Source organism: Gymnoscopelus braueri, assembly GCF_963280865.1.
Source record: "Gymnoscopelus braueri genome assembly, chromosome: 21".
NCBI classification, from domain to species: domain Eukaryota; kingdom Metazoa; phylum Chordata; class Actinopteri; order Myctophiformes; family Myctophidae; genus Gymnoscopelus; species Gymnoscopelus braueri.
Window position 1 is genome coordinate 6,425,332 of NC_137623.1, and position 22,822 is coordinate 6,448,153.

Consider the following 22,822-nt stretch of genomic DNA (forward strand, 5'->3'; position numbering starts at 1 on the left):
GCTGCTAAAGCTGCTTTTTTCTGCACTAAAATTCAGGCTTCTGCTTCCAACCCTAAAAAACTCTTTGAAACTTTCTCCTCTCTCCTGCAACCACCACCCCCTCCTCCCTCCTCGTCCCTCCTCCCCGACGATTTCGCCAACTTCTTTGACAAGAAGGTGAACGATATCCGATCCTCCTTCCCTCCTCCCCCGGCTGGTGCCCTGCGCACTACCCACACCCGTCTGCCTGCCACCCCCCCCTCTCTACCCTCATCTACTCCTCTCCCCCCCCCCATCCCCTCTCTATCCCACTTCTCTCCCCTCTCCCCTAACGAGGTCCTTCTCCTTATTACCTCTAGTCGCCCCACCTCATGCTCTCTGGACCCGGTCCCATCCACTCTGTTGCAGTCTATTGCACCTGAACTTCTTCCCTTCTTAACCCACCTTATTAACACCTCTCTGACATCTGGCTACTTTCCCTCTACTTTCAAGACTGCCAGAGTCACCCCCCTCCTGAAGAAACCGACACTTGACCCCTCTGAGATCAAGAACTACAGACCGGTTTCCCTTCTATCCTTCCTATCTAAAACTCTCGAACGTGCTGTCTTTAAACAACTGTCCTCCTATCTCCACCAGAACAACCTCCTGGACTCCAACCAGTCTGGGTTCAAAGTGGGTCACTCGACAGAGACTGCCCTCCTGGCAGTGACGGAGTCGCTCCATGCCGCTAGAGCGAACTCTCTCTCCTCCGTTCTGATACTCCTGGACCTGTCTGCAGCGTTCGACACGGTGAACCATCAGATCCTCCTCTCCACCCTCGAGGGGATGGGTGTCTCAGGCTCTGCACTCTCCCTGTTTGCATCCTACCTGACGGGTCGCTCATACCAGGTGATGCTGAGAGGGTCTGTGTCAGAACCACACAGGCTCACAACTGGGGTTCCCCAAGGCTCGGTTCTGGGTCCTCTTCTTTTCTCTCTCTACACTACATCTCTGGGTGCTGTCATCCACTCCCATGGCTTTTCCTACCACTGCTATGCCGATGACACCCAACTAATCCTCTCATTCCCCCCCTCTGATACCCAGGTGGAGACACGCATTGCTGCTTGTCTGGCTGACATCTCGGAGTGGATGTCGACAAACCACCTGAAGCTCAACCTGGACAAGACCGAGCTGATGTTCCTCCCGGGGAAGGGCTGTCCGCACCGAGACATGGCCATCACCATTGATAATGCTGTGGTGACCTCAACTCGGACTGCGAAGAATCTGGGTGTGACCCTGGACGATCAACTGACGTTCTCGGCAAACATCGCATCAGTGACGAGGTCCTGCAGATTCCTGCTCTACAACATCAGGAGGATTCGCCCCTTCCTCACGGAGAAGGCAGCCCAGGTGCTCATCCAGGCTCTCGTCATCTCCCGCCTGGACTACTGCAACTCCCTCCTTGCTGGTGCTCCGGCATCTGCCATCAAACCCCTGGAGCTTGTTCAGAAAGCTGCGGCTCGTCTGGTGTTCAACCGCCCCAAGTTCTCCCACACAACCATCCTTCTCCGCTCTCTACACTGGCTCCCCGTAGCGGCTCGCATCCAGTTCAAAACCCTGGTGCTAGCCTATAGGGCAGTGAAAGGAACAGCTCCTTCCTACCTCCGGGCTATGGTCGATGCCTACACCCCTGCCCGACCACTTCGGTCTGCCACCTCGGGGCGACTGATTGCCTCGTCACTCAAGGGTCCTTCTGGCCGATCCACACGGTCACGACTCTTTTCTGTTCTGGCCCCACAGTGGTGGAATGAACTTCCCACTGATGTTAGGACAGCAGAGTCACTGCCCATATTTCGCCGCAGGCTGAAAACTCACCTCTTCAGGAAACACTACCCTTCCTCTCTGCCTGACCTACTTGTTGTTAACTAGTTGTACGAACGCTTGTTTTCTATTGCTGTATTGTTTATTGGATTATTGGATTGTTTATTGGATCTTGTTTAGTCGATACACTTATTTGTTTTAGCTCATGCTCATTTGATTTAGCTATTTTGTCTCATCTGTTTAAGGAAATAGGTAGCTGATATATTGCACTTTTACCTTAGCGCTAGGTATACTCTTGGTTGCTTGTTTTTGCAGAAAATGCACTAAAGACTTCTGGTGATTAGTAGTTTTCGTTCCCTACCTATGTTGAATACACTTATTGTAAGTCGCTTTGGATAAAAGCGTCTGCTAAATGACTGTAATGTAATGGTACTGTAAGTACTGTAGGTATATTTTGATGCCAATACTTTGATGAACTTTTACTCTTTTACTTCTAGGCTACTTGTAACAGAGTATTTTTACATTGTGGTATTGATACTTTTACTGAAGTGTAAAAGAATAAGTACTTTTTCCACCTAATATGTCCTGTTTACTCCACATGATAAAGACGTTCTGACATGCACAACTCAACAGCTCAACACTTTTAACAGAATATAATACTCCAGCAGTTAAAATATTCATGTTCACATCATAACAGGAATGTATTTATTTATTTACTTACCAGGGACAGTGCACATTAATCAACATGTCAGTTTTCACATCCATGTAAATGAGCCAGAGTTAGCCAGAAGCTAATTTTCATCTGTAGTCCCTGAGTTAGCTGTTATAAAGTGGTGATAAAACTATCCATACAAAAACAGACATACAGTATCAATACAGTACAAGACAAGTAAACATAATACAGGAGACAGATCAGAATCAGAATCAGTTTTATTGTCACATCACAGGTTTACAAGGTAAAAAAGTGGGTGAAATTCGTACATCATGACAAGATGGCAATTACAGTAAAATATGAGAAATTACACCAGTGACAAAAAGAGCTCATCATTACCCATTACCCATGATTACAAATTTGGTTTGCTTTAACCCATTGAGACCTGAAGCCGATTCTGCATGTCTCCTAAAGCTCAACAGTTTTCTGAAAAACGTATGTTTCTATATCAGTGGTGCTCAATCTTTTTCATGTCAAGGACCCACAAAATGATATGTATTTGGCCGCGGACCCCCATCAAAATATATTGTTCCAGGGACCCCCAGAAGCAAAGATTTGAGTAAAAAATGTTCGCTTTAAAAATATATATATTCAAAGATTTGCACACATTTTCACGATTTTTCAAAAATAGCAGATCTACAAGCTCGTAGCGCGGCACTCGGTGCCGCGCTACGAGCTTGTATATCTGCTATTTTTGAATAGCCCAAAGTGTAAAATAATGCTTTTTAGCTCAAATCTAAAAATGACACAGTTGTTAAATCACTTCTGAAAACTTACCTAACAGAAAATGACATGACAGTGAATGTTACAGGAGTTCTTTCTGTATGGTGTGTGTGATATGACATTTGAGTTTACCATAATCACAGTAATCCTTAATCATATTCCATCATATTCAAGGGCTTTTGAAGAGAAATAAGACAGACTCCAGTCACTTTCAAATTAGAGCACTACAGGGGGCAGGTGTGTGTGTGTGTGTGTGTGTGTGTGTGTGTGTGTGTGTGTGTGTGTGTGTGTGTGTGTGTGTGTGTGTGTGTGTGTGTGTGTGTGTGTGTGTGTCCAGCTAGCACTTATTGACGGTCGTTAATGTTACAGGCATCAAAGCAATTATGTTTCTGCACTGTCAAATAGGCCAACTGACCTAAGATTAGTGGGACTCATTCAAATGACCACCAGTGAATACCGGGACTCATTTCATTGAAAACCTAACAACATCACTGTATTATATTAGATGTATGAGATATTTATTAGATATTATGTTGATATTCTAGCTATTTTATTTGATTAGGTGATGTTGTTACCTGACAATTAGTTGACTGTTGGTGAAAAGATACCGCATATATCGGTATCGGTTGATATCGGAATCGGAAATTAAGAGTTGGACAATATTGAAATATCGGATATTGGCAACCTCTCCAATGAATCATCACCTTACCGTGGTGGAGAGGTTTGTGTGCCCCAATGAACCTGGGAGCTGTGTTGTCGGGAGCCTAGTGCTCCTGGTAGGGTCTCCCATGGCAAAGTGGTCTCGGGGGAGGGGCCAGACTAAGAATGGTTCACCAAACACTTCATGGACAATTCAAGACGAAGTGATGCGACCCGGCCCGGAGGAAGCCCGGGGCCCTCCTCTGGAGCCAGGCCCGGAGGAAGGGCTCGTCAGCGAGCGCCTGGTGGCCGGGCTAACCACGGAGCCCGGCCGGGCACAGCCCGAAGAAGGAACGTGGGCAGATCTTCGCCGCCACGTGGGCCCACCACCCGCGATCGGAACCAGTGGGGTCGGGTGCACTGTCAGATGGGTGGCAGTGACAGCAGAGGTTCCAGACGGACCAATCAGGGGCAGCAGAGGCTGACTTTTGGGACGTGGAACGTAACTACGCTGGTGGGGAAGGAGCCTGAGCTGGTGCGGGAGGCAGAGCGCTACCGGTTAGACCTGGTGGGGCTTGCCTCCACACATAGCAAGGACTCTGGAACCAAACTCCTGGACAAGGGGTGGACCTTGTTTTATTCTGGAGTTGCTCAGGGTGTGAGGTCTCAGGCGGGTGTGGGGATACTCACAAGCCCCCGGTTGAGTGCCATTACGTTGGGGTTCACCCCGGTGGACAAGAGAGTCGCCTCCCTCCGCCTAAGGGTTGATGGGGGGAAAACTCTGACTGTTGTCTGTGCGTACGCGCCAAACAAGAGTTCAGAGTATTCGGCCTTTTTGGATACCCTGCATGGGGTCCTGCATGGGGCTCCGGTGGGGGATTCCATAGTCTTGCTGGGGGACTTCAACGCACACGTGGGCAATGACGGGGATACTTGGACTGGCGTGATTGGGAGGAACGGTCTCCCTGATCTGAACCTGAGTGGTGGCTTGTTATTGGATTTCTGTGCTAGTCATGGACTGACAATAACAAACACCATGTTCAAACATAAGGATGCTCATAAGTGTACTTGGTACCAGAGTACCCTAGGCCAAAGATCAATGATCGATTTTGTAATCGTATCAGCTGATATGAGGCCGCATGTTCTGGACACTCGGGTGAAGAGAGGGGCGGAACTGTCAACTGATCACCATCTGGTGGTGAGTTGGTTCAGATGGCGGGGGAAGCCTCTGGACAGACCTGGCAAACCCAAGCGTGTAGTGCGGGTGAACTGGGAACGTTTGGAGGAGACCTCTGTTCGGAAGGAATTTAACTCCCACCTCCGGCGGGACTTCTCTGGCATCCCTGTGGAGGTTGGGGGCATTGAACAGGAATGGGCAATGTTCAAAGCCTCTATTGCTAAAGCTGCGGCTGTGAGCTGTGGTCAGAAGGTCTTAGGTGCCTCAAGGGGCGGTAACCCTCGAACACCCTGGTGGACAGCGGTGGTCAGGGAAGCCGTCCGACTGAAGAAGGAGGCCTATCGGGGTATGATATCCCAGGGGACTCCAGAGGCAGTTGCAAGGTACCGACAGGCCCGAAGGGCGGCAGCTACAGCTGTGACGGAGGCTAAGCAGCGGGTGTGGGAGGAGTTCGGGGAATCCATGGAGAAGGACTTTCGGGCGGCACCAAAGTTGTTCTGGACGACCATACGGCACCTCAGGAGGGGAAAGCGGGGAACCATCCAAGCTGTATACAGCAAGGATGGGGCTCTGCTGACTTCAAGTGAGGAAGTCGTAGGGAGGTGGAAGGAACACTTTGAGGAACTCCTAAACCCAATGACATCAGACCCACCCTCCCTGACAGGAGCAGAGCCTGAGGATGATGGGGGATCGGCGTCAATCTCCCGGAAGGAAGTCACTGAGGTAGTTAAACAACTCCACAGTGGCAAAGCTCCGGGGGTTGATGAGATTCGTCCAGAAATGCTGAAGGCTCTGGGTGTTGAGGGGCTGTCTTGGTTGATACGTCTTTGCAACATCGCGTGGAAGTCTGGGACAGTACCGAGGGAGTGGCAGACTGGGGTGGTGGTCCCACTTTTCAAAAAGGGGGACCAGAGGTTGTGTGCCAACTACAGAGGTATCACATTACTCAGCCTCCCTGGGAAAGTTTATGCCAAGGTACTGGAAAGGAGGGTCCGGCCGATAGTCGAACCTCAGATTCAAGAGGAGCAATGTGGTTTCCGTCCTGGTCGTGGAACAACTGACCAACTCTTTACTCTGGCAGGGATCCTGGAGAGGGCCTGGGAGTATGCATATCCGGTCTACATGTGTTTTGTGGATTTGGAGAAGGCATATGACCGGGTCCCCCGGGAGTTTCTGTGGGAGGTGCTGCGGGAATATGGGGTGAGGGGGACCTTGTTGAGGGCCATCCAATCTCTGTACGCCCAAAGCGAGAGCTGTGTCCGTGTGCTCGGCAGTAAGTCGGATTATTTTCCAGTGGGGGTTGGTCTCAGACAGGGCTGCGCCTTGTCACCTATCCTGTTTGTGATTTTCATGGACAGGATCTCGAGGCGAAGTCGTGGCGGAGAGGGTATACGGTTCGGTGAGCTAAGGGTTGCGTCACTGCTTTTTGCGGATGATGTGGTCCTGATGGCACCATCGGTCCGGGACCTTCAGCTCTCACTGGATCGGTTCGCAGTCGAGTGTGCGTCGGCTGGGATGAAAATCAGCATCTCCAAATCTGAGGCCATGGTTCTCAGCAGGAAACCGGTGGATTGTGCAGTCCGGGTAGGGAATGAGGCTTTGCCCCAGGTGAAGGAGTTTAAGTATCTCGGGGTCTTGTTCACGAGTGAGGGGAGGACGGAGCAGGAGATCAGCCGGAGAATCGGAGCAGCAGGAGCGGTATTGCAGTCGCTGTACCGCACTGTGGTGACGAAAAGAGAGCTGAGCCAGAAGGCAAAGCTCTCGGTCTTCCGAGCAATCTTCGTTCCTACTCTCACCTATGGTCATGAAGTGTGGGTCATGACCGAAAGAATAAGGTCGCGGGTACAAGCGGCCGAAATGAGTTTTCTCAGACGGGTGGCTGGCATCTCCCTTAGAGATAGGGTGAGAAGTTCGGTCACCCGGGAGAGACTCGGAGTAGAGTCGCTGCTCCTTCGCTTGGAAAGGAGCCAGCTTAGGTGGTTCGGGCATCTAGTACGGATGCCTCCCGAGCGTCTCCCTAGGGAGGTCCTCGCTGCACGTCCCACTGGGAGGAGACCCCGGGGCAGACCAAGGACCAGATGGGCGGATTACATCTCCACACTGGCCTGGGAACGCCTCGGGATCCCCCAGGAGGAAGTTGCTAATGTTGCTCAGGAGAGGAAGGTCTGGAGCTCTCTGCTGGAACTGTTGCCCCCGCGACCCGACTCCGGATAAGCGGTTGAAGATGGATGGATGGATATTGGCAAAAAGGTCAATATCGAACATCCCTAACATGAGAAGCACCTACTAAAAGTCACCTTTAGACTGGTCATTTTGCATGTCTGTTTTTATTAGGACTATAGAAGTGTTAATTTTCTGAAGTGTGAACCATTAAGATCAGTTACTTGAAAAGTGTGCCGTCAGGTTTTGCAAAAAAGCAATTTGAATAAAATGACTATTGGCACATGATTCATATAGTAGTAGTGGTTTATGTTTATGACTATGACATGGGTCTGAATGATTTTGAATGAAAAGTTTTTAATACGAATAGTTACAATGACATCTAAATGTACACATGTGGTTGTAAGTATATGCTTATCGGTGCTGCGAGGATGAGGGGGTACCTGGAAAAATATCTCCCCTCCAAGGGGTACCTGGGCCCAAAAAGTTTGAGAACCCCTGCTCTAGGCTACTCATTATTTATGCTAGTTTATTCAAATACGCAAATGATCTCATTAACTGCACGATACAAAAATGTCCCAAGCAGAAATGGATTCTACGTCATTACATATTACATAAGGATCAACTGAGAAAAGTTTGGTACACCCGTTTAATTGGTCGTTATAGCTTTTGCCCTGCATGGCTCTCTAGAGGCTTTTAGAGCTGTATGGTGATGTTATCGTACATGTTACAAAGATCAGCAACATGATGTGTGTCAGCACAATTCACATTTTAACACATTAAGGCGTCTCTTGGCAATTCAACATTATTTATTAAGCTGTCAGTTAGGACAGAATACCTGTCAATATCCTCCTTAGATAGCTTAGTCCAGTCTAGTTTCCCTGAGTTAACAGTATTACCAGTATTACTTTTATCCAAGCTTGTATCGTTGTATGTTTTTAACACATTCTATTTGTTTTATTTATATATTTTTTTATCTCTCCCATGTTATATTCCTGTGATTGTTTTGTGAAGCACAATGTAGAGGAGATACAATGTATGAAATGGTAAATCGTGCATTTATATAGCGCTTTTATCCAAAGCGCTTTACATAGATTGTGCATTACATTCACCCATTCACACACACATTCGTACACCGATGGCAGAGGAAACCATGCAAGGCACCAACCTGCTCATCGGGAGCAATTAGGGGTTCAGCGTCTTGCTCAAGGACACTTCGACACTAACTCTGGGGGAGCCCGGAATCAAACTTCCGGCCGCTCTGCCGGCCACTCTACCCCTGAGCCACTGCCACTGAAGATGCAACGCTTCTGTCGCTCGGACCTTCATCCTGCATAATGCCTGATGAAGGGATGAAGCAACTGAAAAGTTGCATCTTCATTAAACTATTTTTGCTGCAAGTCAGGGGTCTTCAACGTTTTTCAGGCAAAGGGCCACTTAGCTGAGAGAGAGAGAGAGAGAGAGAGAGAGAGAGAGAGAGAGAGAGAGAGAGAGAGCTTTTCTCAAGTTCATTACTCCTACGCACCTGTCCATTGCACTAGGCGTGCAAAAGGACTTTTTCTACTAGGTGTATCAATAAATAAATCAATATGTCAATAAAGTTTACCATCTATCTTAATTCATACAACAACATGGCTATGATACTAGACAACTTACTGGAAGAGACGAGGAAAGAACAATCATTAACTACTGGAACAACTGGAAGCAGAATGTTATTTCACAAAGCACTATATCAATAAAGTTTATCATCTATACAACAACATGGCTATGATACTAGACAACTTACTGGAAGAGACAAGGAAACAGCAATCATTAACTACTGATGACGGCACCGTATAGCACTCCATTATGGTTTTATATCCCCTCATCATTTATTAATCTCGTCTGGTAAAAGATTACATGTAGGCCAGAAGCTGTGTAAGGAAGAACATCTTTTTTATACATTTGGGTTCTTAGAATTGTAGAACATAAGGAAGAAATCAAAAACACTCAAAAAACATTATCTTTATCAAAACTTAAAGAAAATGTCTAATGTAAAAAATGTAATTTAACATTTAATGTAATGTAATTGTGTCCAATCTGTATGGTAGAGTATGTTAATAAAGTATAACATATATTGGGCTGGTTGTATTTGATCTCCCTGCTTGAGACATTTAGATCCTGTATCTTGGTGAGACATGACCTTTGACACAATCCTGTTTCTCCCCTGAGCAAGCAGGCAGGCTCTATTACTGTAGCTGGAAGGTAAAAATGTCTGCACTTGCGCAGAGACCCGGGTTCAAATCCAGGGTAGAAGAGGAAAGTTACATAGTGCAGCTTTAATAACTCATATCTTTCAGAATGATTCAAACATCAGAGACAGCATTTTCCGGTGCACCAGAGGAAAATCCAGAAATAATAATTACATTCCCAATCAAAAATGGATTACGTATTTAAGATAGTCAAAGGGGCATTGCCCTCATACCCTCATAAATGACTGTTAACAATAAAACATCAACTGATGCACAAACTTGGACACATCATCAGTGTTGTTTCCTGGAGTCACTGGGTGTTTGGGGTCTTGCAACAGACACCCTCCTCCAGGTGACCCGACCGAGGCTGATCAGACCCCGGCCTGTGTCCAAGTGGCATGCTACTACCCCCACTGTCTCCTGTGTCCAAGTGGCACGCTACTGCCCCCACTGTCTCTGACTAGCTACTTCTCCAAAGTGAGTGACAGCCACAACACTAGAGGGAGCGACAACGATCTGGTATAACACCCAAATATAGAACAAACATGGGAACATTCTCATTCTACATCACTGGATTCTTTCACAACTAGCCTGAAAAGACTTCTATCAGGAGACCACAAGGGGAAGTAAATGCAATTTTCCATAAAACATCACGTCATTCACTGCCGACGTTTCCCCCTTTTTTTTTTCCTTTTTTTTTTATTAAGCTTTTGCAGATACAGGCTTTATGAAAAAAACATTCAAAGAACCTATCACTGATTTGCAGCTACTCAGTCAGGGGTATATATAAACTGAATGTTTGATGATTTAATGTCCTTGAACTTCATGGGATTACAGTCACATATTACTGAGGAGGTGTTTGTTCAGCCTCTTCTTAAAGGCATGAATACTACTTGATGTAATGTCTCCAACAACCGCAGGGGGAAGGCTGTTCCATGTTGTGATAGCAGAGTGGAATCCTTTTCCCCCTTTGTACATAATAGTGTTTTGTATTTGTAGATGATCAGATATATTATTGCTATTGTTTTATGCTATGTTGATTAATTGAATACATAGGCCCCCAGTCCCCCAGGACTTTTTTGTGTTATCCTTTTAGCCTTAATGTCTGACTGCACCACGTGCCGTTTACATTTCTGACCAATAAAGTATTCGTTCAATCAATAAAGTCATTGTATGACGATTCTTGGTCTCAGAATCGTTGTGCAAAATCAAATTTTTATCACAGAAATACAAACAAAGCCAGCTTAAGGACGTAGAGCGGTTTTATGCTTGAATATTCTTGACAATATTGCACCTTTTAAAATTACATTTGTGAAACTTTATGCCCTACCTGGCTAAATCACCACATGGAGGAAATTGCAGAATAATTATACATTATACTGCATTGTCATTATGGTTGTTTGTATCTAACCTTTATATTTGACCATCACTTACAGTATAGTACTTATATACAATACAATAATACATTATGATATGTCATGATATTCGGTAGCCTGTAGCAGCCAAGATGTCTCAGCTAGGCCTGATAGCTATTGTTTTGTTACAGCCTATCTGTTATGGTTCAGCTTGTCCTTGTATCAGCTAGTCTGAGCCCTGTGCTCGTCGGCAGAACTACCTTCATTACCACTGATCTGAGTGTTATTGTACTTCTCATGATACAGTATAATGTACATCAAAGCATTACCATCACCACTCAGAATACTGTCTCAACTCCTATTGCCTCATCAGTTACGGATTGATCCAGAATTCCACGACAGTTCATGTTAAAAGACAGTCCGGTTATGCTTTCTTCAAACAACCGGAAAAGGTCACAAATTACCAATTGCTTGTTTCTGTCATTTGATGTTGAGATTTGATATTGTAGATATCGTCTATGTCGGGTGGAAACCTCATATTTCCAAAACTGTTACTTTTCAGGATTCAAATTCAAAATGAGCAAAATTAGCAGATCTACAAGACCAAAACGTGTAGCTTCGCGCCACGTTTCGAGCTTGTAGACCTGCTATTTTGGATGCTTTTGTGTGACGATGTAGTATGATCAAGTACGGCAAATAGTTATAATCTGGAGTTAAGAGGTTTCTGCCCGACAGCAACGATATGCTTATTATGAACCTGAGCAGATCATCAGGTTCATAAGGGTCATCTTAGATGGTCCTTAAACTTGCCTTATTGGGCGATCAGCCCAGCCATGAAAGGCTTTAATCATGTTAAATCACTTCTGAAAACGTACCTTTATGTCAAGGCCTTTTAATAGTGTTTATAGTTTAGTTTTTTTCTCTTTTATTCAAGCTTATCTAATTTTATGTGTTTTTGCATTCTATTTGTTTTATTTATATGTTTACTTATTTATTTTCTCTTCCAGGTTATGTTACTGTAATTCTTATCAAGCACAATGTAACCTTATTTCACAAAGCACTATATCAATAAAGTTCACTATCTATCCTGACCGTTTCAACTTAATTAGGGAACATAAAACTGTAAGATTTGTGCAACAACATGGCTATGATATTATAGACAACTTACTGGACGGAACAAGGAAACAACAATCATTAACTAGTAATTAACCACATTCAGTCTTTTTTTTTAAACTATTTTATCTACACAGCCTGACCTTGACCATTCCTGGCCAAGTGAGAGATGGATGAAAGTGCGTTCCGTGCAAAGAGCTGGCCTACTTATCAAACTCGTGAATTCAAAGTCCTATGAAAAGTGGGCATCAAAGTCCTTCATCACCATGGCTATGATTAAAAACAAAGTGGGCTATAAGTATCACCAGTAAGCCAGGTACACATACAGGTCTAAATGGTACGAGAGGCATACTCGACTGTTAGGCGTATCATATAACACTACATTGATTTTAATCGTTGCTCATCCAGTTTGTCAGATTGGCTGAAGTTGTTCACAGTGATGCAGTGAAGCCATGGAAGAAGTTGAAGATGGAATTGCTGTTGTGGGCATAGGATGCAATTTCCCGGGGGGTAAGTACAGCATTTTACTTTCAAAAGCCATTTTAAGAAGTACATTTCAACCTTTCTTACTACACAAATAAAAAACAATATCCTTGAGGTTTAGATTATACCAGCGCTGTGATTTAATCATACAATAGGTTCTATGCACAGCAGCCATATTGGCAGAAAATTGGGCCACTTCTTAGTTCTTTCACAGGTGTAATGATACTAATTAAAGGTGCACTATGCAACTTTCCTCTTCTACCCCGGATTTGAACCCTGTTTCCTGCAAAAGTGCTAAATTGTTTACCATTGAGCTAATAGAGCCTGCCTGCTTGCTCAGGGGATAAATTGATTCTTGACCATCAGGTATTTATACTTAATATCAAGTATTTGTGTCAGATCCTGTGTCTAGGTGAGACATGCTGACCTTTAATAATAATAATAATAATAATAATACATACGATTAATATAGCATTTTTCTAGGTACTCAAAGTCGCTTTACAGAGCAAATCGATCTAAATGTCTCAATAGAAGAGCAAGGAGACAAAATACAACCACCCCAATTGTATAAGTTATATTGTATTAACATACTGGACAAAATGTTATTTTATTCATTAAAAAGGGTACCGCTTTTAAGGCTTTGTTCTATTTAGTGTAGCAGAGTCATTCCAGTGAGCCAACATGCACAATAGCAGCACTCTGTTCGACCAAAATGGAACACACATTCTAAATTAATGTAGGCCTACTTGCCGTAGTGATTACAGGTATTCTTTAGTCCATACAGTTGTCCCAATTATACTGTAAGGCCTAAAATTTGCAAACATCAAATTGACTGGCTTCATTGGGAATCGCTTGCTAAATCTTTTTCAAAGTGTCTATGTTTTAGCCTACCGGTATGTTTTAACTGATATTAATGTATTGGTGTGTTAAATTGTACAATGTATGTATAGCTAAGCTGACAGTTGGTTACCTTTTTCTACCTAAGATGTCTTGTTTAGTCCACATGATTAAAAACTGTTTCTGATATGCACAACTCAACAGTTTTATCAGAATACAATACTCCAGCAGTTAAAATATTCATGTTCACATCATGACAGAAATTAATCATATTTCATTGTACACAGGAGAGGGGCTTGACAATTTCTGGAAGGTTCTTGTGAATGGGAAGAACTGCTCTGTGCCGATTCCCAGGGAGAGGTTTGACCCGGCGAGCTGGTATGACCCTGATGACAACAAAGCGGGCAAGTCCCGCACGGCAAAGGCTGCTCTCATTGAGGGGTACGGTTATTCATATTTTTCTCACACTAAATATGAATGAATATCTTAATATGAAACCAGTGTTGATTTTGTCAACTAAAACTATGACGAAAAAGGTTCGTCGACCTTTTTTCACTGACGAAAACTAAATAAAACAAAATAAAAACTAAGCTATGATGACTATAACCAAGACTAAATATATTGGCAATTTCATCAACAAATAAAAACTAGACTAAAATGTTAGTGAGTGACGAGTGGAGAAGAGATCCAGTAGAGCTGAAAGACAAGTCATTTTATGTTTGGTTGTGCTCGGGTGTTGCGCTCTGAAAATAGCAGATCTACAAGCTCACAACGCGTCACGCTGCCACGCGTTGTGAGCTTGTAAATCGGCTATTTTCAGCATGCAGTGTAAAATCAGCCATTGCGACGCCATCAAGGCACCGCCAACATACATTTTAGCCGACTAAATCAACTGTAGATTTAGTCGACTAAAATCTTATGATATTTAGTCAACTAAAACTAGACAAAAATGTTAACGTTTCAGATGGCTAAAATATAACTAAAACTAAATGGATCTTTATTCAAAAGACTGACTAAAACTAACTCAAAATGTGCTGTCAAAATCAACACTGTATGAAACCCAATACAGTATCAATATAGGACCATATGATGAGTACCGGTAAATACATGAAATGTTTTAATTGCTTGACAAAATGGAAGAAGCTAAATGTTTTTATTTTATTCTAAATGTTTTGCTAACTAACTAATGTTTGGTAAATCATTTTTTTATAAGTAACTTTTTCAAATGTCTGTGAATTTCCCTGTATAGGTTCAATGAATTTGACCACAGGTTCTTTGGCATCAGTGACAGTGAAGTGGAGCGCATGGACCCCCAGCAGAAGATGGTTCTTCAGTGTGTGTACAGGGCTTTAGAGGATGCAGGCCTGCCCATGGAAAAGGCCAGCGGCACAAACACAGGAGTGTTTCTGGGTACGGTGGTAAAAAATAAGCTACACAGTAAAATCAATGTTTGAAATTGACACATCCGGATCTGACACGAATATCAACCTGATGGTCAAGATTCAGTTTATCCCCTGAGCAAGCAGGCCGGCTCTACTAGCTCAATGGTAAAATATATCAGCACTTGCGCATCAAACCGGGTTTAAATCAAATCCGGGGCAGAGGAGGAAAGTTACATAGTTCAGCTTTAAAGGTTCTATGACATTCATTTTCACTTTTTTAATTTTTTTATGTTTTTTGGGGGGTTTTATGACCTCAATTACACCCAAAAAATCTGAACTTTGAACATTCAGTTGATTTTCTGTGGTCTGGCGTTTTCTGAATAATTAGGCTGAAAAGTAATCTGAGCTTGGCCCTTCGGCAGTGAAGTCACAGGCGATTAATCCCGCCCACTCTCCTCCTCGCCCCTCCCCTCCCCTATCCTTTCCTTTGGGGGGGGGGCGGAGCAGAGGCGATGATTGACAGGCAAAATCCCTCACCAGCGACACCCGCAGGCAAAGATTTCTTTTTTCATTGCAGTTGAAAAGGCTTTAGAAATGTGAGAGAAAAACACCTGCCATGGATCAATGGAGTGGAATTTTTTGTTAAAACTTTTTATACACGTTTGATGACAAAGACTTTTAATGTGTGGTAAAACGTCATGAAACCTTTAAACTGCTATTTCTATTATTATCATTTTATTAACTTTTAGAATAGATCATACAAATGTAGTAACAACAGCACCCCATAATTGTACCACTAAACTGTGTAACTATATTGCAGGCTTGATGAACAGAGATTTTGAGCAAACTGCAGCACACGTGCATCCCAGTGTGATCAACCACTGGACGGGCACCGGGCTGGCTATGAGTATCGCTGCTAACCGAGTCTCCTACGTCTTCAACCTCACCGGACCGTCCATGGCCATAGACAGCGCTTGCTCATCATCACTGGTGGCTCTTCATTTGGCCTGTCAAGCCATTAAACAAGGTTGGCAGTTTTTGTGTGTATTTGGGGAGACCGGGACAATTGTAAAAAAGGTTACTGAAAAACCTCTAGAACTATTTGGATGCAATTTTTACGTAGGTACTATAACTTGTACCTGTGTATAACTTGTAATCAGTGTAGTGCAGGGGCAATTGGGCATAATGAGTTTATAGGCTGCATGGGTTCAATTTGCTGGGAATTAGGGGGAAAGCCATCGATCTGTTTAAAAATAGGGCGTAGCAGCGGTGGCCATTTTGTGGTTCCACAGATAAAGAGCCCATTAGCCACTGCTATAGCCCTATAGAGGCGACAGAAGGTGCCGAAAGTGACACATCCGGCTGTTGCCGAAACTGTCGTATTTGGCCAAGCGTAGGATTACATTTTATACATTGTTGTACGTCAATAGCAAAAATAGCCGACCTACAAGCTCACAATGAGCTTGTAGATGTGAGCTTGTAGCCTAGATCAGCTATTTTTGCCAAATGTTGACCTATTTTCACAGATTGTTCATCAATTATGACATAGCCTGCCCCAGCGCGTCTGATATCTGGTCTAGAGGGGCGGATTCAAAATCTCCGGAGAAAATCTCCGTGGGCTCCCATTGGTTCACCGATCTGTGCGCCTTCCCCCGCCCCCCGCCCACTGCACTCTGTTGGTGGGAAAATTAAAGGTTGACTCCCACTTCCTATGCCAGGAATGTGAACAGCTTGGTCCAGGCTCTTATTTTTGAGCAAAAAGCGAAGGAAAATAAAAGCCTGGAGATCGAGGCTAATTATGACATGCCCAGAAGAAAGATGCTATAGGGTTCATGTGATTAATCTGGCGTGAATTATTGCAAAAAAGAATTACTGCTTAAAAAGTCATATATTCTCTCTCATCAGGAGACTGTGAGATGGCTCTGTGTGGGGGAGTCAGCTGCTTGATCGATCCAACAGTCTTTGTTGCTCTCAGCAAGGCAAAGATGATCTCACCTGATGGAACCAGTAAACCTTTCTCCAGCTCAGCTGATGGCTACGGCAGAGGAGAGGGATGTGGGGTGGTTCTGCTGAAACCACTGAGAAAGGTACGGATTGAAAAAAGTCTACTTTGTGTCCCCTATACCGGATACATTTGCATCTCTCTGCCGGTAATCAAATTATTGGCTTAGAAATGCGACAAAAACAAAACAAAAAAACATGAATTCAAGGCTTCATGGGGTGTGAAATTGATAGAAAATAAGTAATTTTTTGGGTGAACTACTCCTTTAACTACAAAAGTGCACTCGGAGCACAGATCTCCGCCAGGCCTGGTTGCCGTGGATATAACATTACAATTGTATATTATTTACACAGGCTTTACAAGAACACGACCATATTTGGGGTGTCATTACCAAAACGGCAGTCAACCAAGATGGACGCTCGGTGACTCCAATCACCAAACCCTCCATGGTTCAACAAGAGGAGCTGCTGCGCCGCGTCTACTCAGAGTCTGACCTGCAGAACGTCCAGTACATAGAGGCACATGGGACTGGAACCCCGGTTGGAGACCCAACAGAGGCTGGGAGCATCTCAAACGTCATCGCCAAAGCTAGGCATCCACATTCAGAGACACTCCGCATCGGCTCTGTGAAGAGCAACATTGGACACACAGAATCTGCAGCTGGGGTGGCAGGGCTCATTAAGGTACTGTTAATGATGAAGCATGAAACCATTGTTCCAACTGTGTTCTACTCAGAACACAGTGCCAGTATAGATGCCAAAGCCCTAAATGTAAAGATTCCTACTGAAGTAGAGATGTGGAATTTCTCTGGTGAAAGAATTGCTGGGGTAAACAATTTTGGTTTTGGAGGAACAAATGCACACGCTATTGTCAAACAACACAAACAGACAAACTTTCCTCAAAAGAGTACATGGAAACAAAATAAGTATTTTGTCATGTCAGCAAATTCTCCTAAATCCCTCATTTCCACAATGGAAGACACCATTAAACAGGTAGATGCAGACAGCGCTGTTGACCTAGACTCGTTGGTTTACACATCAGCTTGTCGAAGAAGCCATCTAAAACACAAATACAGGAAGGCCATTGTGATTTCTTCTCTGGCCGAGCTTATGGGGCAACTAAAATCTACCCTGAGCAAAAATATCACCCCTTCCTACTCAGATGTGAAGCTGGTGTTTGTCTTCTGTGGGAATGGTGTGACCTACCATGGCATGTGTAAGCAACTATTGAAACAGGAGACTGTATTCCGAGATAAGGTCAAAGAGATTGAGCAACTCTTCCAAAGATTCAGTAGACTGAGCATTTTGGACAGACTTGAGAGTGAATTTGAGAGTAGTGACTTCTCAAGCCCAGATGTCATCCAACCACTCCTATTTGCTATACAGGTTGGCATTGCCACCCTCCTCAAGTATTGGGGGGTCAAACCTGATACAATCCTTGGGCACTCTGTTGGTGAGGTCGCTGCTGCTCACTGTTCTGGCCTCTTGTCTCTTGAGGATGCAGTGAAGGTGATCTACTACCGCAGTAGCCTCCAGAGCAAGGTTACAGGAGGCAAGATGCTGGTGATCAGCAACATGGCTGTGTCAGAGATTCTTAATGTCATCCCGCGTTATTCTAACAAGGTTTGCCTCGCTGCCGTCAACAGTCCCCAGTCCTGCACTCTCTCTGGTGATGCAGATGCTATAGAAAGCCTCTACAGTGAGTTGCATGCATCAGACAGTAGTCAGAATCTGTTCCTCCGTGTTCTGAATGTCCCTGCCGCTTACCACAGCCACATGATGGATACAATTCTGTCTGACATAACACACAGTATTGGCTCCTTACAGGTGAATGACCTAGAGTCAGAGCTGATCTCGACAGTGACAGGCAAGGAGGTAGCGCAGCATGATTTTAGCACAGGCATGTACTGGGCCAGAAACATCAGGGAGACAGTTTTATTTGAGCAGGCAGTGAGAGCAGCATCTAAAGGAAAGAGGAATGCAGTGTTTGTAGAGATAGGCCCAAGGAGAGCCCTCCAAAGGAACATCATGGAAACTCTAGGAAACAACACCCCTGTTCTTGGATCAGTTCTGCCAGAGAATGATCATGAAACAATGCTGAGCCTTGTGTCTAAGCTTTTTGAGTTAGGGGTTCAGGTAGACTGGAGCCAGTTCTACAGAGGATGTGAGACAACCCCATTGCCCTTCCCAAGATACCAGTTTGATTGCTCTAAACGGGATATAATCATTGAAGCAGCACAGAGAAGCACAACAACTAACCACCCTGTGCTGCATCAAACTGGCCAGGACAGCAACACATTCAGCTGTGATCTGTTGTCTGACTCATCATCATACCTGCAAGAGCATAAACACAATGGCATACCCATCGTCCCTGGTGCCTTCTATGTCGAGTTGGGGTTGGCTGCTTTCATGGCGAACGCCAAATCAAAGATACCACTCAGCTCTCTTCAACTAAGTGTAGATTTTCATACTCCATTCGAATTAACGCAGAATACACCAGAAATGAATGTGCAACTAGTGCCAGCGGGGAAAGAGTCTACTTTCAAGGTGTTCTCTTCGTCCATCATTTATGCATCAGGCACAATAGCTTGCAAGCAAGAAAGGGTCATTGAAGAGAAAAGTATTGCATTAAACTCCATCTACAAAAGATGCAAATCTGTCGTGAGCTCTGATCATCTCTACTCGTTTCTTTCTCAGGCAGGCTTTCAGTATGGGACTGTTTTCCAGAATAAGGGCGATATACATTATGGGGAGGAATTGATGGAGGCATATTCAGTTGTAACAGTTCCAGAGGACTTACGGCCTCACTTATACGACTACTGCATCCATCCTGTTGTACTCGACTTCCTTATGCAACTTCTCCCGGTTACGGTAGCATTTGCATTTGCAGGAAGACCAGGATTCCCTGCCAAAGTTGGAAGTTTGACAGTGTTGGAACCACTTCAGCATGAGATGATTATCTACCTTAGATTAATTGATGTTGGTAGTGTTGATCACTTTGAAGTCTGTGGCTTCTTCACAGATAAAGAGGGCAGAGTGCTGGTGGAGGTCAAACATGTGTTGGTCAAGTACCTTGGGAGTGACACTCATGTGGTTGAGAAATACTTCTACCACAATGAATACAATGTTGTCACTGAAAACATCACCTCCCCTGATCTTCCTAAGGCCTTGGTCTTCTGTGACCGTTTAGGCATAGGTAAAGCAATGCAACAACACCTGGACTCAAGATCTCGATTCATTTCCTTCTCACATGCAAAGGAAATCTTGAGTCATGGATTCCATACTCTTTTGGTAAATCTCAACATCACAGAAATAGGGAAACATTTTGATGAGGTCTTGTTTTTGTGGGGCAAAGAAGATCTCTCCTCGGTGGCAGCCGATAATGTCCTAAAGAATTTGGTGAGTTGTTGTGAGATATTCCGCCAAATAGTTCTTGAACTGAAGCTAATGAGGTTCCCTAACTCCATCAGAGCAATAACCTACCGTGCTGCTGAAAACACAGTAGACCACATAAGCCCAGGCTTTGCTCTGCTTGGCATGACAAGATCATTTGCTGCAGAGTTACCAGAGCTTTCTTTTCAACTGATTGACATAAGTTCAATCTCTACTAAGGACATCACTGCACTGTCTCAGATCCTGAGATCATACCCATGCAGTAAGTACCCAGAATTGGTAGTAAAAGATGGGTCAGTTTTGGAACCTTCCATTGTCCGTACCCCTGTTAAAAGTGATATTAACAGCTCTGACGGCAACTTCTGCTGCTCCACACTGTCTGATCCCTGCATCTTTCAGACAGCTGATGCATATACAATGACCAAGCTGTCCGCTGTTCCTTTCAATCATAATGACCACCAGCCAGTTGCAGAGTCATCGGTTGAAATTCAGATCAGTAAGATGTGTGCTCATACTTCTGACTATTATCCTGTCAGTGTTTCACATATGAAATATGGCCAGACTATCTACTACAACAAACAAGCATCTCAGAACCATAATCTGCTCGCTCTTGATTTCAGTGGCACTATCACAGCAGTTGGAAAGGATGTTAGAAAGTTTAAAGTTGGAGATCATGTTGTTGCTTGTTACCCTGTTCAGGCAGCAACCACAGTCTCAGTGCCAGTAGATGCATGCTACGGTAGCAAACGATTCCCATTCCTGAGGCGAACACCTTGTGTTTCATACTTTGTCCTAGCATGGGAGATCCTGCGCAGAGCTTTGGCCGGGAAGAAACAAAACCTGGGAATTATATCGTCAGTCCCCGACTCTGTGCTGATGAAAGTTTTAACTCTCACAGCTCAAAAATCAGGATGGAATGTCATAGGTAGTACACAGTGCAATGGGTCTTTTGTAGATCAGAACCAAGTGGGGGCCTTCGTCCTCCTGCCCCAGTTTGATGAGTCTATGATTGCTAACCTTTGCAACGCGCCTGGTGTACGAAATGTCGTCGTAGTCTGTGAATCTCAGTCCCGGTGTTTAGTGGCTCAGGACACATTTCAGAATGTGAAGGAAGGTGTTCATCTGCAGACCATTCAAATGCCAGTGGTACTACAGAAGGGCGCCCTGACAGCAAAGAGGTCCCATGTTTACCACTGGCTTAAGTCCATGAACTTGGATGGGAAATCATTTTCCCTTGAGAATTTGACCTTGCAAAGTGTGACATCCGAAAGTATTGACATCCTCCCACTGGAAAGATCAAAGTCATACTTCAACTTAAAGACCCTGCCTGTGGTGGCACTGACACAAGATGTACAAGGTGCTCTATCTGTTATTCCATTGCTGCCTACAAAGAAACAGCTTTTCCGTAAGCAAGCTGTGTACATTGTGACAGGCGGGTTGTCAGGGTTGGGCTTTGAAACGGTCAGGTTCATTTGTCAAAGAGGTGGAGGACATGTTGTCATACTGTCCAGAAGCAGTCCAACAACAGAGATGCAGCATGAGATACAAAATGTAGAGAAACAGTGTGGGGCATCCATCATTACCATGGGATGTGATGTATCTGTCTCTCGGAATGTGTGCAAGACTATCGGCACAATTGGCCAGAAATTCCCCGCTTGTCCAATCAGAGGAGTGTTCCACAGTGCCGTTGTCTTGCATGACGGGTTGATTGAAACCCTTAACGAATCTCTCTACGAGAAGGTCCTCAAGCCCAAAGTGAATGGTGTTCTGAATCTACATCATGCAACTCAACATTGTGAGTTAGATTACTTTGTGTGTTACTCCTCCGTCTCTGCCTTCCTAGGAAATGCATCACAAACAAACTATGCAGCAGCCAATTCGTTCCTCGACACATTCTGCCATTATAGACGCAAGCTTGGGCTCCCAGGCCAGTCTATCAACTGGGGGGCTTTGAACCTGGGTCTTCTTTTAAACAAGGAACACTTCCAGAGGTTTCTGGAAGCAAAGGGAATCATGCTGCTGGATGTTGCTGACATTCACTCAAGTTTGGAACAATGCCTTGTGATCAACAGACCCCAACAGGCTGTGTGCAGGTTTAACTTCAAAAACATCAGGTCCAACGTCCTCTCCCAAAATTCCGCCATGGCAATGCGTTTGGGACCTTTGGTGGAAGAGTTCTTCCAAAAGTCCAAACAGTTGGATTCCCAGACAAAACAAGCAGACTCAGTCACACCAAGTGACTATGTCAAATCTCTACTTAGTGAGACCGTTGGAATTGATAAGAGTGAGTTGAGTGAGGAATTGTTGCTCTCCTCTTTAGGCGTTGACTCAATGCAGGCGATGACTCTGCAGAACCTCATCTTTCAGGAGAGAGGTGTGAATGTGCCTCTGGTCAAACTGCTGAACCCCAATGCCACAATATCAACTGTGGTAGCTATCTTAACTGAAGGAACTAGCAGTGAACATATGAACGATGACCAAGAGTCCACCTTGATTCAAGAGACAGATTATATTTCAACAAGGCTTTAGAACTGTCAAACACAGAAACTGTGCATATAGTCAGAGTATCTTTGTATGATTGTACAATTTTTGCAAATGCGTTTTAGCTAATACATTCTCAGTTTTTCTGAATCCAGCAAGGCGTTCGAAAACTGGCAAGAGTGATCCTGAAGCTGACACGGGTGGATTTTTTGTTTTGTTTTTTCACCATAATGTCCATGCCTAACAGAAACAAACTTTACAGTATCACCCGTATTGCCTCCAAAATCATCGGACTTCCCACACCCACACTTGCTGATATGAACAATAAGGCCATCACACGCTTAGCACTTTCAATA

General features: G+C 44.4%; 1 protein-coding gene across 1 annotated transcript; it reads left to right on the plus strand.

Annotated features, from left to right (window-relative positions):
* Window positions 1–12,341: 12,341 nt before the first annotated feature.
* LOC308077588 (phthioceranic/hydroxyphthioceranic acid synthase-like) lies at window positions 12,342–22,514 on the plus strand (the record flags this gene model as incomplete). The annotated part of the gene is made up of 6 exons (XM_080418333.1): window positions 12,342–12,399; window positions 13,497–13,650; window positions 14,459–14,619; window positions 15,412–15,618; window positions 16,497–16,678; window positions 16,947–22,514. The coding sequence occupies 6 exons, from the start codon at window positions 12,342–12,344 to the stop codon at window positions 22,512–22,514; spliced, it is 6,330 nt and encodes a 2,109-aa protein (XP_080274459.1).
* Between the last annotated feature and the right edge of the window lie 308 nt (window positions 22,515–22,822).